Below are 16028 nucleotides of genomic sequence, written 5' to 3'. Positions count from 1 at the left end.
GCATCCATCATACAGAATCAGATCCCTATGCTTTTCAATCAAAATTAACCCTACGGGTATAACGGTAATTTTGCAAATAGGGGTATAACAAATAATTTTCCATACATAGGGTATTATAGTAATTTAGCTACTTTCGGGTTTTCATGCATATCCTAACTATTTACGTACTATCGAACACTTACACAAGATACTTACGAATTGGGCTCGTTGGCCCATGAACCCAATCTTTGGCCCATTAAGCCCAAATTATCAAAATGTACGAAATCGCAGCGTCTGCGGTTTATTACTTTAGATTACCAAATATACAAACCCAACTATCTTACGAGCATTCGTACACTCATAAATTCCCAAAATACTGACTTTTCGGCATTTCACTTTTCGGCTTTTGCCAATCTAGTCTATGAGAGGGTGTCGATTACACACTGCTTATGACGATATCTTGAGAGATCCACACACGAACCACCTACAATTGGATTACTAATACGTTAATCTAACTATTCAAATACAAACTACGATTAACCCCTTACAATATTCGCCAACCACACCTACAGATCATAGTAAGCTTATAAGAAATCAATAAGCAACTCATTAACAAATTTTTGTCAATGTTTACCACATAATCATAATTTCACTGCAAGCTGTCTTCCTGAGCAACAGTCACTAAATTATTTATAACTGGAGCTACAAAACTCCAAATCAAGTGTCGTTAATTTTCCCTGAAAATAGACTCATATATCTTCTATCCATAAAATTTTCAGAATTTTTGGTTTAGCCAATCAATACCAGATTTTTCTCAAAGTTTCCCATGTTTCACTGTTTGACTAATCTGACCACCCCTCATGACGAATCAAATTTATCATTGTACAGAATTCAAAATATGTTCTTGTTTATTTCATTAGAAACTAGACTCAATAAGCTTTAATTACATAATTTATGCAGCTTCTAACTCATCTTCCACAATTTATGGTGATTTTCCAAAGTCACATTATTGCTGCTGTCCCAAGCAGATTTATTACCAAATCACTCTTTCACACCTAACTTGCATGCTTGTTATTTAAACATGTATATCACCAATCAATCATCACATATCTATGATTTTACTTAAGTATAATCTCCATTTCATCATTTTAAAGCACAACATGTTAGCTGATTTTTCCTTTAACATCTAAGGCACATGCATGCTTATTTGTTTGGCTCAACTTCACCTATCTTCCATTTTTCATCAAAAGAACATGAAACAACAACCATTTCCTTCATTTTAATTCATGACTAAATGCTCACAACACAACTAAAAATCAAAATATACTTAAAGAGTTAAGGTAGAATCAAGAAGAACTCATGAACCTCAAAATAGAAGCAAGGTACCAAGAACTTACCTTCAATTTTCCTCCTCCTAATGACCAAATACTCAAGAGCTTTCTCCTCTCTTTCTCTTCTCTAACTTTCAGCTATGATGAACAAAGATGGACAAAACTTTGTTCTTTTCACCCTTTTCTTTTAATAAAACTTCATATTTCATCCATTTAATTCTTTAATACAAAAGACATGAAATTCTTATCATGAAACATTTACCTAACCCATTATCATGAAACATTTACCTAACCCATTATCATGGAACATTTACCTAACCTATTATCATGGAACATTTACCTAACCTATTATCAATTTGTATCAATTTGTACCATAAATTATGGATATCAAGTGTACATTTTGTCTACAACATGATGGCTTGCCACTTCATGTAAAATAGGAGGTTTGTCATGCAAATCCTCCTATTTTGCACTCCTATTTATTTGGCCACTTCAATTTAGCCTATAGCATTTTCAAACATTTTCACATAGGTCCTATTTCATAATTTCACCCTCTTTTTCTTATGGAACAAAAATTAACTAAAATTGTCGGGTTCTATCTTAAGTTTGGGCTTTCTAGAGGCCCACTAACATAATTAAACCTATGCCAACATTCACAGGATTCCCGAAAATTGGGGCGTTACAGAAGAGACATACTCTACTGTGGTGGATGCAACTACTTTTAGGTTCTTGATTAGTCTAGGAATAAGAGGACATGATTTATGCCTAATGGATATAGTTACAACCTATTTATATGGCCCATTTGATAATAACATTTGCATGAAACTCCAAGAAGGTTTTAAACTGCCAAAGGCAGCAATTCATGTTCTCGAGAACATTACTCAATCAAATTAAATAGATCCCTTAATAGACTGAAACAATTTGGGTACATGTGGTATAATCGCCTTAGTGAGTACTTATTGAGGGAAGGCTATAATAATGATCCTATTTCCCCATGCATTTTTATAAAGAGGTTTGAGCCAGGATTTTTTATAATTACTGTGTATGTTGATGATTTAAATAGCATTGGGACTTCTGAAGAGATTTTAATGACAATAAAGTGCTTAAAAAAAAGAATTTGAAATGAAAGTCCTTGGAGAGACAAAATTTTGTCTAGGGTTACAAATTGAGCACCTAAAGAATGGAATCCTTGTGCATCAAACAACATATATAGAAAAAGTGCTAAGAAGATTTTACATGCATAACGTACATCCGTTGAGCACCTTAATGGTTGTTAGGTCACTTGATGTAAATAAAGACATTTTCCATCCTCAAGAAAATGATAAAGATTTTCTTGGTCCTGAAGTACCATATTTAAGTGCTATTGGTGCATTGATGTATCTTGCTAGTTATACACGATCAGATATATCATTTGCTATCAAATTATTAGTAAGATTTAGCTCTTGTCCAACCCGAAGTCATTGGAATAGGGTCAAGCATATTTTTCATTATCTTCAAGGTACAAGAGATATGCGTTTATTTTTCCCTAACCTACCCAAAACATAATTGGTTGGATTTGCAAATGTAGGGTACTTACTAATCCTCATAATGCTTAATTATAAACTGGTTATGTTTGCACATATAGTGGTACTGCAATTTCTTGGCGTTCTATGTAACAAACAATTGTTGCTATTTTTTCTAATCATGTTGAAATTTTTGCAATCCATGAGGCTAGTCGTGAATGTGTGTGGCTAAGGTCTGTAATTCATCACATATGAAAAAATTGTGGTTTATGCTCTGAAAAAAAGCTCTAACAGTCTTATATGAAGATAATACAACTTGCATTACACAACTTAATGAGGGATAAATTAAGGGTGATAGAATAAAACATATATCACCAAAAATTTTCTTCACTAATAATCTACAAAAGAATGGAGATATAAATGTTCAACAGATTCGTTCAAGTGAGAATTTAGCAGATCTTTTTACTAAGGATCTCCCTACTGCCACATTTGAGAAGTTAATTTTCAACATTTGATTGCGTTGTCTCAAAGATCCTAAATGATACTTACATGAGGGGGAGTAAATTACACTACATTTTTTTTGGTTGTGATATACAATGTATCAAATGATTATATACTCTTTTTCCTAATAAGGTTTTTAATTAGGCATATTATTTATACAATGAACATCCAAGGGGTGTTTTGAATGCTATTAAGTGGATGTTCAACCTTTCACTTTTCATCGCCCTCAACCTTCCACATTTCATCTTCTTTAACCTTAAACATTTCATCTTCTTGTAACTAATTTCCTATTTATGTATTAGAATATGAAGAGTCTAGTCTCCCTATATATAGGGAGAGAAATATATTACTTGTACATATGATGAAAAATATAGAATGCAATAGAAATCCTCATATTCATCTTTTATATATTATTTTGTTTATAATACATATATCATAATAAAATATATATTAATAGTTAAAATACTAAATTAAATATTTTCAAAATATAAATATCATATTAAACATTTTATTAAGTACTTCACTAAATAAAAAACCCCTAAAGATATTGAGGGATTAGTTTTGCTCATATTTCTTGTTGCCCACGGTCCCTAACTTTTGAACGTTGACATATTCTAATCGTATTCTTATTTTACCCTTCCAAGCCCACCAACGGAACCGTCCTTCTCAAAATTAGGCAAGGGTAAAACAGTCATTCATCACAAATCCCTTAATGTTAAATAAAGCCCACCAATCAGATTTGCTAAAACCCTAGCACAGCCTTTTAAACCCTACGGTCTTCATCATCTTGCTCTTACCATGGCTGCTTCTGTTCTCCGCCGTGCTTTACAGCGCCGTGAGCTTCACTCCGCGTCTCTCTCCGCTTGCAGATCCGTAAGTGTCTCTTTATCTTGGGTCTTTTGCGTTTTCCTGTCTTTGTTGCTTTTTGGTTGATGTGATTTATTTTTTTCCATTTTCTTTTTCTTTCATGTTAACTCATTTTAGAACTCTGTAATAACTTGATTCCTCTATTTCTGGGGAACATGGTCGAGTCTTTGCCCGCTTTTTTCGTTTGTTTAAAGGCCAAAGATTTTATGTTGCAATACCATCAATGGAGTTTTTTTTTTTCTCATTTCTTTCATTTCTCTCATCTTTTTGGGTCTTAGCCTAGCCTTTTGATCAAATTATATCAACTATATAAAATAAAAAGCTTTTAGGACTTATTTTGGGTTTAAGTTAAACTTCGATTGGTTCATCATTAGTTAGGCAACAGCTGTTGAATTGTTATAATTGCTGATTACAATGTGTTTGTGGTTATGAAAGATTCTGGGTTTACCTTTACTTAAAGAAATTGAAATATTGTTGTTTCGTTTCTTTCTGATGAGATATTGCTGGTGGACTTTTTGTAATTGGCCACTGAAGCTTACTAGTGTTTCTTATTCTTAATATAGTTGACTGGAAATGCAAAGACATCCTTGGCTAGGTCTCCACTGGTCAAATGGGCATCCTTGGCAAGATCCTTCAGGTATTCTTAAATATCTTCAAAACATTATCAAATCTCAGTGGCTAATTATTTGCTAAGATGTTATTCCTGCATTACAGCTCAAGACCTGTTGGTAATGATGTTATTGGTATTGACCTGGGTACAACCAACTCATGTGTATCAGTTATGGAGGGAAAGGTAGATTATTCTTCCTGACTAATATTATTGATCTTTGTTGAAGTATATATTTTGGATTTCTTTTTGTGAAAATGGGAACTATTTTATTCAGATTGTTCAAGTCCTTTGTATGTATTCTGCAGAATCCTAGGGTAATTGAGAATGCTGAAGGAGCTAGAACCACACCATCTGTGGTTGCCTTCAACCAGCAGGGGGAGCTAATTGTTGGAACACCAGCCAAACGGCAGGCTGTGACCAACCCAACAAACACATTTTTTGGAACAAAACGTCTGATTGGGAGACGTTTTGATGATGCTCAGACACAGAAAGAAATGAAGATGGTACCTTACAAGATAGTTAGAGCTCCCAATGGGGATGCTTGGCTTGAAGCCAATGGAAAAACTTATTCCCCGAGCCAGATTGGTGCATTTGTTCTAACAAAGATGAAGGAAACCGCAGAAGCATACCTTGGTAAAACGGTGACCAAAGCTGTTATCACTGTTCCTGCATATTTTAATGACGCACAAAGGCAGGCCACCAAGGATGCTGGGCGGATTGCTGGGTTAGATGTCGAAAGGATTATCAATGAACCAACTGCTGCTGCGCTTTCCTATGGGATGAATAACAAGGAGGGTATCATAGCAGTATTTGACCTTGGAGGTGGTACTTTTGATGTTTCTATATTAGAAATTTCAAATGGTGTTTTTGAGGTATGCTTGTATTTCTTTATTTGTTTTATTCATGCTTTGCTAAATTGATTGACTTGGAGAGCCTTTTTATCAGGTAAAAGCAACAAATGGAGACACTTTCTTGGGTGGAGAGGACTTTGACAATGCACTATTAGAATACTTGGTGAGTGAATATAATAGAACTGATAACATTGATCTCTCGAAGGACAGGCTTGCCCTGCAGAGGCTACGTGAGGCGGCCGAAAAGGCTAAGATTGAACTTTCATCTACATCCCAAACTGAAATCAACCTTCCATTCATAACTGCTGATGCTTCAGGGGCAAAACATTTAAATATAACGCTAACCAGATCCAAGTTTGAGGGTCTAGTCAGCAGCCTGATTGAGAGAACTAGAATTCCGTGTAAGAATTGTTTGAAGGATGCCGGAATATCCCTCAATGATGTGGATGAAGTATTGCTTGTTGGAGGAATGACTCGTGTTCCCAAGGTGCAAGAAATTGTATCAGAAATATTTGGCAAGTCTCCAAGCAAAGGGGTTAATCCTGATGAGGCAGTTGCAATGGGAGCTGCTATTCAAGGTGGTATCCTTCGAGGTGATGTTAAGGAGCTGCTTCTGTTGGATGTAACTCCTCTGTCACTTGGTATAGAAACACTTGGAGGAATTTTCACCAGGTTGATCAACAGAAATACAACTATCCCTACAAAAAAATCACAGGTCAGTATTATGATACATTTCTGTGTTGCCTCGGATATATTCATGACTTGAGAGTACAATAACTTCACTGGTAGTATTTAAAACTGTTCCAATACTTAAAGTGTGAGAGCAGCTAATTCTCTCTATCGGTAATATAGCCCGCAACAGAATATGAAAAAAAAAATTGTTTTGATAATGCGCACATGTTTGCACAAATGAATCTTGCCATCTTATGTGTGCAAGTGTTATTGTTGTGCCAATTGATTGCATAGTCTTTCTGCTTGCTGGTATTGACGGGTGTTGTATTTTAATTTGTTAACCATCCTCTCAGTTTACATATTAAGATGTGCTGAGATCTCTTCCCGGCAAAAATTTACACTGGTTTTTGTGGTTTCAGGTTTTCTCTACTGCAGCAGACAACCAGACTCAGGTTGGAATTAAAGTTCTTCAAGGTGAACGCCACATGGCAGCTGACAATAAGATTTTGGGTGAGTTTGATCTTGTTGGTATTCCACCTGCACCTAGAGGGATGCCACAAATTGAAGTCACATTCGACATAGATGCCAATGGGATTGTAACTGTTTCTGCCAAGGATAAGGCAACTGGAAAAGAACAGCAAATCACAATCCGATCATCTGGTGGTCTTTCTGAGGATGAGATTGATAAGATGGTGAAGGAGGCTGAATTGCATGCTCAGAAAGATGAGGAGAGAAGAACTTTGATTGACTTGAGAAATAGTGCGGACACAAGCATATACAATATTGAGAAGAGCTTGAATGAGTACAGAGACAAGATTCCGAATGAGATTGCTTCAGAGATAGAGTCTGCCGTGGCAGATTTGAGGAATGCAATGGCTGGGGACAATGTAGATGAAATCAAGGCTAAAATGGATGCTGCCAATAAGGCTGTTTCAAAGATTGGAGAGCACATGAGTAAGGGTTCTGGTTCTGATGGTGGTTCCTCTGGCTCTGGAGGGTCCACGGGTGAGGATCAGACCCCCGAGGCAGAATATCAGGAGGCTAGGAAGTAAAACCTGAATAAGAACACATGATACTCGACATGTTTCTTCCAATTACTAATTCGATCATATTTCAAGATTGATTTATAGACGTTACATAAAAAAACTCAAGCTGCAGGATTGTGGATGCAATCCTAGGATTTTATGTTCATTTTGCAGTATTGAATATGTTTTTATTGAGCACTCTATTCTTTGAAGGTAAACGAAGCCATTTTGACTTGCATATTATGTGTCGCATGTTATGAACGAAATCTACTTGAAAATGGAGCTTCTTATACTAACTGATGAATTGATGCTCTGGGGTTTTCATTATTTCATTATTTTTACTAATTAATTGTAAGAATTTTACAAGTAATAAGGTTTTGTTTAATTATGCCGTGAAAATGAAAACTTAATAGTAATGATGTCTCTACTCTTCTCGACGTTAACATTAACTTAATGAATTGGGTTTGGGTTTTGAAATTGGGCAACTGAGTTTTTTTAGTTTTACAAACTGAACTACAACATCGATACATAATTATTATTATTTTTTATAAATTGTTAAAATGTTATTAATTGTTGGGCATTTTGCAATGCAAAGCAACTTCTTCAGGGTCATGAAGTGTGGATTTCTTCATTTTTACAGCAGCGCTACAGGTGATAAAGTCAACCAAAATCTTCTCACAGAAACTACAGAATCTTGTACATGGTGTTTATCTGATTATTGGTCCTTTACAGAGAAAACAAACAATGTAAGGCTGATTCAAACTTCTGGAAAATAATTTAATTTTTTGGAAAAATTAATATTTTCTAATGTTTGGATGAATCTGTCTAAAATAGTTTCTATTTTTGGTAGATTTCTTAAAATTATTTCATAAAATTCAAGTCCGTTACAACGTCATTTTTTAATTACATGACTACTAAGTTAGTATTTTTTATTTAAAAACGTGACATTAACAAAATTAGAAAAATTTAATGATGTCAATAATTGGACTTGATTTTTAAATTTGAAAAGTAAAGGGACTAAATTCTTGAAAATAAAAGTATAAAAACTAAATTGTAAATCATGAAGTGTACATAGACTTATGATATATTTTAACTTTTATACTACAAAACATTTATTATTAACATATCTATAATTACAATAAATATTTATTATTAAAATATTAATATTGAATATTTTCAATAATATATGAATAATATTATCTAAAATTATTATTTTAAAATCTATTATTAAAATAAAATTGAAATATTAAATAATTAATAATAAATTATATTTATTATATTAATAATTTATTATATGACTAAATATAAATAATTAAATATGAATATTTAATAATATTAAAAATATAATATTTTTAATATTTTAAAATAAAAATAAAATTTATTATTAATATAATAATATTAAGCTTGATTTAAGTTATTTTTATATAAAAATAAAATTATTTATAGAGGAGCTCTTTTCTAAAAAATGACTTGCGCTTTTAGAAAAAATAATTTATTTTACATTGACCTATCAGTCATTTTCCGATAATCAAACCGTTTTTTGTGAAATAAACATAGAAAAATGTAAAAAAAATATTTTTCATAAAACTTTTTACATGTAAACAAATGAACCCTAAGTGTGTAATTGCAAAATGGCAGCCATACGTTTAGTATTTTCTCTCCATTTTATTTATAACATGCTAAAATAAATAAGGAATTGAATGCCCACCATGACAACTGTTTTGAGTTTTTTCTGTGGCTATAATAAAGCCTTTCCTTCTCAAACAATGCCCGCATGGCCACATGGAGACCTTTCCTCAAGGTACTAGCTATTTATTGATAAGTTAATAATTTGTACTAGTTCTCATGTTTCGTGTGTTTTATACATGATTTTATGTATTTATTTTTAAAAATTTATTTACTAATTAGATGAGAATTAATCTAATTTGCAATAAAAAGTATTAATTTTAAAAAATAATTTAGAGAATAAATAACATTTTAAAAGCAATGAAAATTAAAAAAATGAAAAACAACCGATAGTAAAATATTAAATGATCAAATAAAAGAATTTGTTATTTGAATATGAGTCAAAATCAAGATAGTCAGATCCGTATCAACGGATGTACTATTTTCCTACTAATATTGGTATGTACCAATATTAGTCTATTCGTGTACGGTTTCTAATGTATCACTATTTTTAAAAATATTTGATATATGTGTATAAAAATATTTATAAATATCAAATAATGAAATTAAATAAATCTCAAATATAAAATACTCATAAAAATAAAGCTTTGGTTGTAGTGATAAAAAATATTTTAAAGATGTTAGTGTCATTGGTTCAAATATTATAATATGTAAATTTTACAATAACAAAAATATAAAGTACTAATCAATTACGTATAATATTATTTAATAAGATTCAAAATTACAATCCATCATTAAACAACCTCAAAATAAATAAATAAAAAATCATTTCATGACTTAAATAATAACACGGCCCCATAAAAAAATTCCATAACTTAAACAATAATTTGATCCCATACTATGCATATGAATTCCATAATTCAACAAATCCAAAATAAATAATATTTTAGGTTTTTATTTTTTGAAACTTACTGGTATATCATATTTTAATCGATTCAAGTGAAATCAACTAGTACGACAAGTACCAACCAAAATTTGCACTAGAAAAGAACCTAAAATTTGTTGTTCTAGTTACTATTGAAATGGAGCATTTCGGCCGCTATCGGAGCAGAATTGACTTTCATGGTCAAAATTTTATCTACAAAGAACTTTTATTTTAATACTTCATTGCCTTTGACATTATATTTCACAACATAATGATAAACAACATTCACAATTATATGTAATTATTATTAAAATCAAATAATAGTAAAACTATCAAATCTCAAATAATAATAAAATTATATATTTTTGGTGATGGAAAAACAATAAAGTTAATCAGTTAAAGCGTATTGGATTTGAGATTTGGCAATTCTCATCAGTTTAAAAGTTTGTCCAAACTCATGCTTTCATATATACTAGTTTCTAATGTCACATGTATTGTATGTGATTTTACGCGTTTAATATTTAATCAAATTTTTAATATTGTATTTCTAATTGTATTAATTAATGTAAAATAATATTTCTTGTTTCAATTATTGAATATAATTAAAATATATTAACTTATCAATTTAAATATTATAATATAAAATTTCTAATCATAATTAAAACATTCTTAACATATTCAACATATAATATAGTTTTAATCTATGTGATTAATACAAGATAACATTATTCAAAATAATAACTAATTAACATAATTAACTCTAATATTAATTAAGTGATAATTAATATGCTTAGAATTCTATTCAGTAACAACTCTATTTTACATTAATAAAATTAGTGCTCTTCTTTTCTTCATCAAATTTTTAAATAATAATTATAATTATATTTAATTTCTTTCCTTCATCTTATGCTTATATTTAATAACTCTATTTTAAAATTAACACAATATCTCTTAACTAATAATGGTAAATTATATTATAACTATTTTTAAATGTGTAATTATCACAACTTCAACATCTACTAAAATATAATTACTTTTAAATTTATAATTATAATAACTTCTATTTAAAATAAATGGTATTATCGTCATTATAATTTTTTTCAAACTTGTGCTTTTATATATACTAATTTCTATTGCACATACGTTGCATGTGATTTCAAACATTTAATTCTTAATTAATTTTTAAATAACATATTTTAATTATTGTATTTCATTGATAGTGATAGTTTGTTTTATTTTTAACTAATATACAAATTAAACTATATAAAAAAGTAAACTATAATATTAATTTGAAAGAAACAAAAATAGGTAAAGCAACATACAACAATTTCTATAATAGTTCATGATAAATACGTAAATATTCACAATTAAAAAAACAGTTTTAAAATGATTATTTCAAACCATATAAACAACTTATGGAAAAGAAATTTTAAATTACAAATGAAATTATACATAAAAATATATGCAAATTTATAAATTAAAATATACATGATTATGTACATAAAAGTATCGATAAAATGTACATAAAAATTACATATGATAATATATAAACAATGTTATAAAACAACAATACATTAGAATATACACAGGGTTATGCATAAATATATATAAAAATACATAAATAAAATAACATTAACCTCAATACATTCATAAAAATATACATAAAATTATCATACTTATTATCCTAAAGAAAGAATTTACCATCATAAACCATTGCCGTATATATATATTATGCATTATATAAATAAAAGTTATATATTGTACATAAATTCAACAAAGAAGTTTATTTTGTAAATCAACAATTATAAATAAACTATACTTACAGTATAGATATTAATCATATCAATCATACATCTATAAAAAAAGCAGTCTACGTCATATATATATATATGAGAAAATTAAAAAATAATATAAAATTAATTTTATCGAGATACATAAATATGAAATCTTAACATTAACAAAAATAATTGGGACAGAGTGATATGAAGGATACTTTTGTAATTTCAAGATTTTAAGAGTTTAAATTTTTTAAAAGATTAAAATATAATATTTAATTTCCATGTCATTAAGAATTTCAAAATAAAAAAATTCTTCACACCTACCATTTTAACCACTACACTCAACCACCACTCAATTCGCCATCACTAGTGGAATAACCATTGGCCTTCACCATCACCACAATTTCTAACTATATCCACCATCTTCCCCATCACCACTACAACTTGCTACACCATCACCTTATTACCACCTCTCCTACAACCCAAATCCCAATAGCCACCACCATAAAAGACCCAAAACCCTATCAACACCATTATGTCACGGGACACAAATCAAAGCCCATGATCATTGCACATAGAACATTTCATGGAGATCAACTAATTAGAACGTCTCATGAAGGTCAACTAATTAAATGAGGCTTATTTGACCCACTTAAACTGGCCTCACTCGTAGAACATATGGAGAAATCCATCTATTTGAAGCCTTAGTGGTCCAGTGAAGCAGTCCAGTAAAATTAGAGTTACTAGAGAAATTAATGTAAATCCTAAGGGATAAAGATGTAAAGAGTTTAAATACCTTAAGACTCTTAATTGTAGAAATGTTCTGATATTGACCGTTGATATAACTCAATCTGTACCGTTAGTTTTGGGGAGCTCAACTATAAATAGAGACCTCCTCCTTCCTTTGTAATAATCCTATTGAAAATTAAAGAATATATTTAAGAGCATTTACTTAAATATTTGGTGTGAATTGTTTTCTTGTGGCCTTTTTTCTATTTTCTCGTTGCTCTTTCATTTCGAGTTCGCTTCCGCTATACTTTTCGGTGCCTTAGAGAATTTTCGAGAGAATTCTTACTTTTTAAGTTTTAGGTTGACTTATGCAGATTTGAAGCAAAAAAAATCGTCTAAGGTCGTGTGGTTTGCCAGACTTAAGTTCTAGCCCCGTGACAATTGCTTATCCTTCAACAACCATACCTAAAGCCCTTACAATCAAAATCTTTATTACTTAATAAAAATGAAAAAAAGCTCAAATTAGAACTTGAAAAAAAAAAAAGATTAGAATAAGTCAAAAAAGAAAAAAGAAACAAGGGAAAAAAATAAGAGGAGAAAATTCAAAAAGAAAAAAGAAAACATAAAAAGGAGACTCATCTAACAGAATCAAAGCCTCCAATGCTCTCCTTCCAAATCTAGATGATGGGTTCAGCATCAAGACCGAGAAGAATGGCATAACTCGGAATTGAGGCAATCAGATAACTGGAGAAGGAGATCGAAAGATATTAAGCTCTTGGTTTTAAGATGAAAGTTGAAGAGTTTATAGCCAATCAATGCAAAACTAACAAAAGATTTGAGATTAAGAGAAAGAGAGAAGAGTTTTGATGTGTCTAGTAGCTAGAAAAGAGACGACGATAGCAAGTTGGAAGAGGCAAGAATTTGATTTTTGTTTGAGAGGAAGAAGAATTATTTTGGAAAGCTAAAGTTTTCATGTAATTAGAAAAAGGAAAATATAATATGATGTGGAAATTTTATAATTGATTTATTAATTATAAAATGCTAACTCAAATTTTTGTTAGTCAAAATACCTTAGTGTGGCTAAATGAAAACAAATGGTAACAGGAGTGCTTAAAATGAAAACTTAAGTATATATATATATATATATATATATATATATATATATATATATATATATATATATGAAAATATTTGAAGTCTTGTTAGTGGAGTTTGTAAACTTCATCAATAAGGTTAATGATTGAGAATTGTACTATAGAGATATAATAAAATATTAAAAAATAAATATTTTATAAAAGGAGACACATGAAAAGTTTTTAAGTAGGTGGAATAAAAAATATACTGTCGATGTATCAAATATTAACCTTATATATATTTAAATATGAAACTATTTACATGACTATAAAATTTAAGTAATTTTATATTTTTCTGTATTTTTGTACAATTAATATGTTAACAATTTTACTATCATATTCCATAAAATTTTCTAAATATTTATTTTATTAAAAATTTTCTAACAGTTTATTATAAGCTGCTATGATTTTTTATTATAAAATTTTTATGCTAAATTTTTTAACATTAATTTCATTATTGATTTTATCATCTGTTGTATTTGATACAATGTTTAAAATTATTTATAACCTCTCCTCTTAAATAAGAAGATAATGCATTTCAATACACTCAAACCTACGACTTTCTACATTGACAACAATACTAATACCAATCGAACTAAAACTCAATCAACATGCTAAAATTATATTCTCACTCGGATTAATAGTAAATAATTTAAAATGATTTGATCAAATAAATAATCATTATTATAAGTTATGCTGTTTTAATTTCTTTTTCCCGTAATATATTTGTTCAGCACCCGTGGTTGATATGCATAACTTCTTTAAATACTTAAAAAGGAATTTTTAGAAAACACTCATATTTAAATGAAGAAAAAAATGTCAAACACTAAATAGAGAATTACAGGGATAAAGACACATCAACATCTTCAAGAATATACCAGAAGCCCAAACCACAAAATAAAATAAACACCACTGATATTTATAAATTATTAAAAATATTTTTTCCATGGGGGTGCACTAGAGAGATGATCAACTCACAAAGATGATGGAAGGATCACAGCAGCACTCATCAATTAGACAGCAGCAACACAAAGTCGCAAGACTGCAAACAAATTCAAAACCAAATATTGAATTAAATTAAAACATATCATAAATTGATATTCTTTTTAAATTGAAGTATTGAATTATGAGCAATAGAAATATATACACAGACATACCAGCCGTCAAGGAAACCAGGCTCTCTCCTTGGAGGTGGAGCAGCATACTGGGGTGGTGCCATCACTGGGGGACCTTGATAATAACCTAAAACTTTCATACATCAATCAGTAAATAAAACCCCCCAAAATATTCACATTAATTAAAAACAAGAAACCAAAAGAAAAACCAATGATCATGAAACATAGCAAGGGAGAAGAAAGAAAAAAAAAGAAAAAGTTAAAAGCCTAAAATGTGAAAAAGATGAAGCAGTTTTTTTTTTTTTTAAATTCTTTAGCAGTAATGTAGAAAGTGAAAAGTTTACAACTTTGTAGAGTGTAAAATCAAAGGGAAAAGCAGAAGAGTACACTACCTTGAGTAGGGTAAGGATAAGCGTACTTGGGATCACTCATATTTGGAAACTATAAAACTCAAAGATACAAAACACACAGAGACAAGGTTGTAGGTAGGAGAAATATAGATTAATAGAAGTGGCAGTATCAGAAATTGAGTGGGAAGAAGGGTTTTATATGTCAAAAAGGGAAAATCCTCCCCCCCAAAAAAATTCTGCTTTTTATGTATGGTTATATTTGTGTTATTAAACATATATAACTTAAATTTTATATATTTTCAAGGAAAATATGTATTTCTTATCATGTAAATATTAAATAGGATAGCATAAACTTAGAGAATTGATAGGAATTTATTTCTATGGTTTTATTTTGATTTTATTCTCTTTGTTTCCTTATTTCAATTTGTAATTTATAGTATTCTCATATTTTAATATCGGTAGTCTTGATTTATCATATAATAATTTTTTGGTGAAAAGTAAAATAAAATTGTATCAAATCATTTTTTCAAAAGCATCATAAGTTTTATCTTGTTGAAGGGCCCCCATCACCTCATAAGGAGGCATATCGAAAATTTGTAAGCTTGACTTCCATATAAGGCAAACTTTAGCCAATCGGTCCGCAATAATTTTGTTTTTCTAGACACAACTCTGATCCCTACTTTCTTTCGAAATGCATAATCCTTTGAACCCTTCTAAGAACTATGATGCCTTAATCTTCCAGCCCTTTATCGATCAATGCCTTAGCTATGTATAAATTTGTCTATCTGAATTATGACCCGTTTGTATCCTTTATTTAATAGAATGAGAAGTCCATCTAGAATGCCCCAGAGTTCTGCCTCAAAAGGAGTACAATTGCCTAAGTATTGATTATATCCCAAGATCTAATTACCGGCCTGATCGGATATCAATCCTCTGACAGAAGCATCCCTAGTGACTCGCTCCACTGCATCATCAGAGAATAGATAGACCCACGTTCCTTCAATGTGCTTTTCATATCCCAATTTTAGGAGATT

At 30.2% G+C, this 16028-nt stretch overlaps 1 protein-coding gene and 1 long non-coding RNA gene across 2 annotated transcripts; one reads left to right on the top strand and one right to left on the bottom strand.

The window, feature by feature from the left end:
* The first annotated feature begins 4033 nt into the window (after nucleotides 1–4033).
* Nucleotides 4034–7634, top strand: LOC108454207 (heat shock 70 kDa protein, mitochondrial-like). Its single transcript, XM_017752590.2, has 6 exons — nucleotides 4034–4186; nucleotides 4744–4817; nucleotides 4895–4973; nucleotides 5096–5662; nucleotides 5736–6356; nucleotides 6733–7634. The coding sequence occupies exons 1-6, from the start codon at nucleotides 4112–4114 to the stop codon at nucleotides 7363–7365; spliced, it is 2049 nt and encodes a 682-aa protein (XP_017608079.1). The 5' UTR covers nucleotides 4034–4111; the 3' UTR covers nucleotides 7366–7634.
* A 6675-nt stretch (nucleotides 7635–14309) lies between these two features.
* Nucleotides 14310–15254, bottom strand: LOC108487416 (uncharacterized). The gene is made up of 3 exons (XR_001871635.2): nucleotides 15037–15254; nucleotides 14687–14771; nucleotides 14310–14571 (listed from the first exon to the last, which is right to left on the bottom strand). It is a non-coding gene; the product is annotated as an uncharacterized LOC108487416 (long non-coding RNA).
* Between the last annotated feature and the right edge of the window lie 774 nt (nucleotides 15255–16028).

The sequence above is a fragment of the Gossypium arboreum genome, chromosome 11 (genome assembly GCF_025698485.1).
Source record: "Gossypium arboreum isolate Shixiya-1 chromosome 11, ASM2569848v2, whole genome shotgun sequence".
Classification (NCBI taxonomy): Eukaryota; Viridiplantae; Streptophyta; class Magnoliopsida; order Malvales; family Malvaceae; genus Gossypium; species Gossypium arboreum.
The sequence above is the reverse complement of the archived record's forward strand: the minus strand, read 5'-3'. Positions and strand labels throughout refer to the sequence as shown.

What these genes read in the sequence shown, in the direction of transcription:
- LOC108454207 (XM_017752590.2), top strand. Translation starts at nt 4,112, where the DNA reads ATGGCTGCTTCTGTTCTCCGCCGTGCTTTACAGCGCCGTGAGCTTCAC. An exon ending in CTCTCTCCGCTTGCAGATCC is followed by an intron (nt 4,187 to 4,743) that starts GTAAGTGTCTCT and finishes TTCTTAATATAG; the next exon opens with TTGACTGGAAATGCAAAGAC. An exon ending in TATCAGTTATGGAGGGAAAG is followed by an intron (nt 4,974 to 5,095) that starts GTAGATTATTCT and finishes TGTATTCTGCAG; the next exon opens with AATCCTAGGGTAATTGAGAA.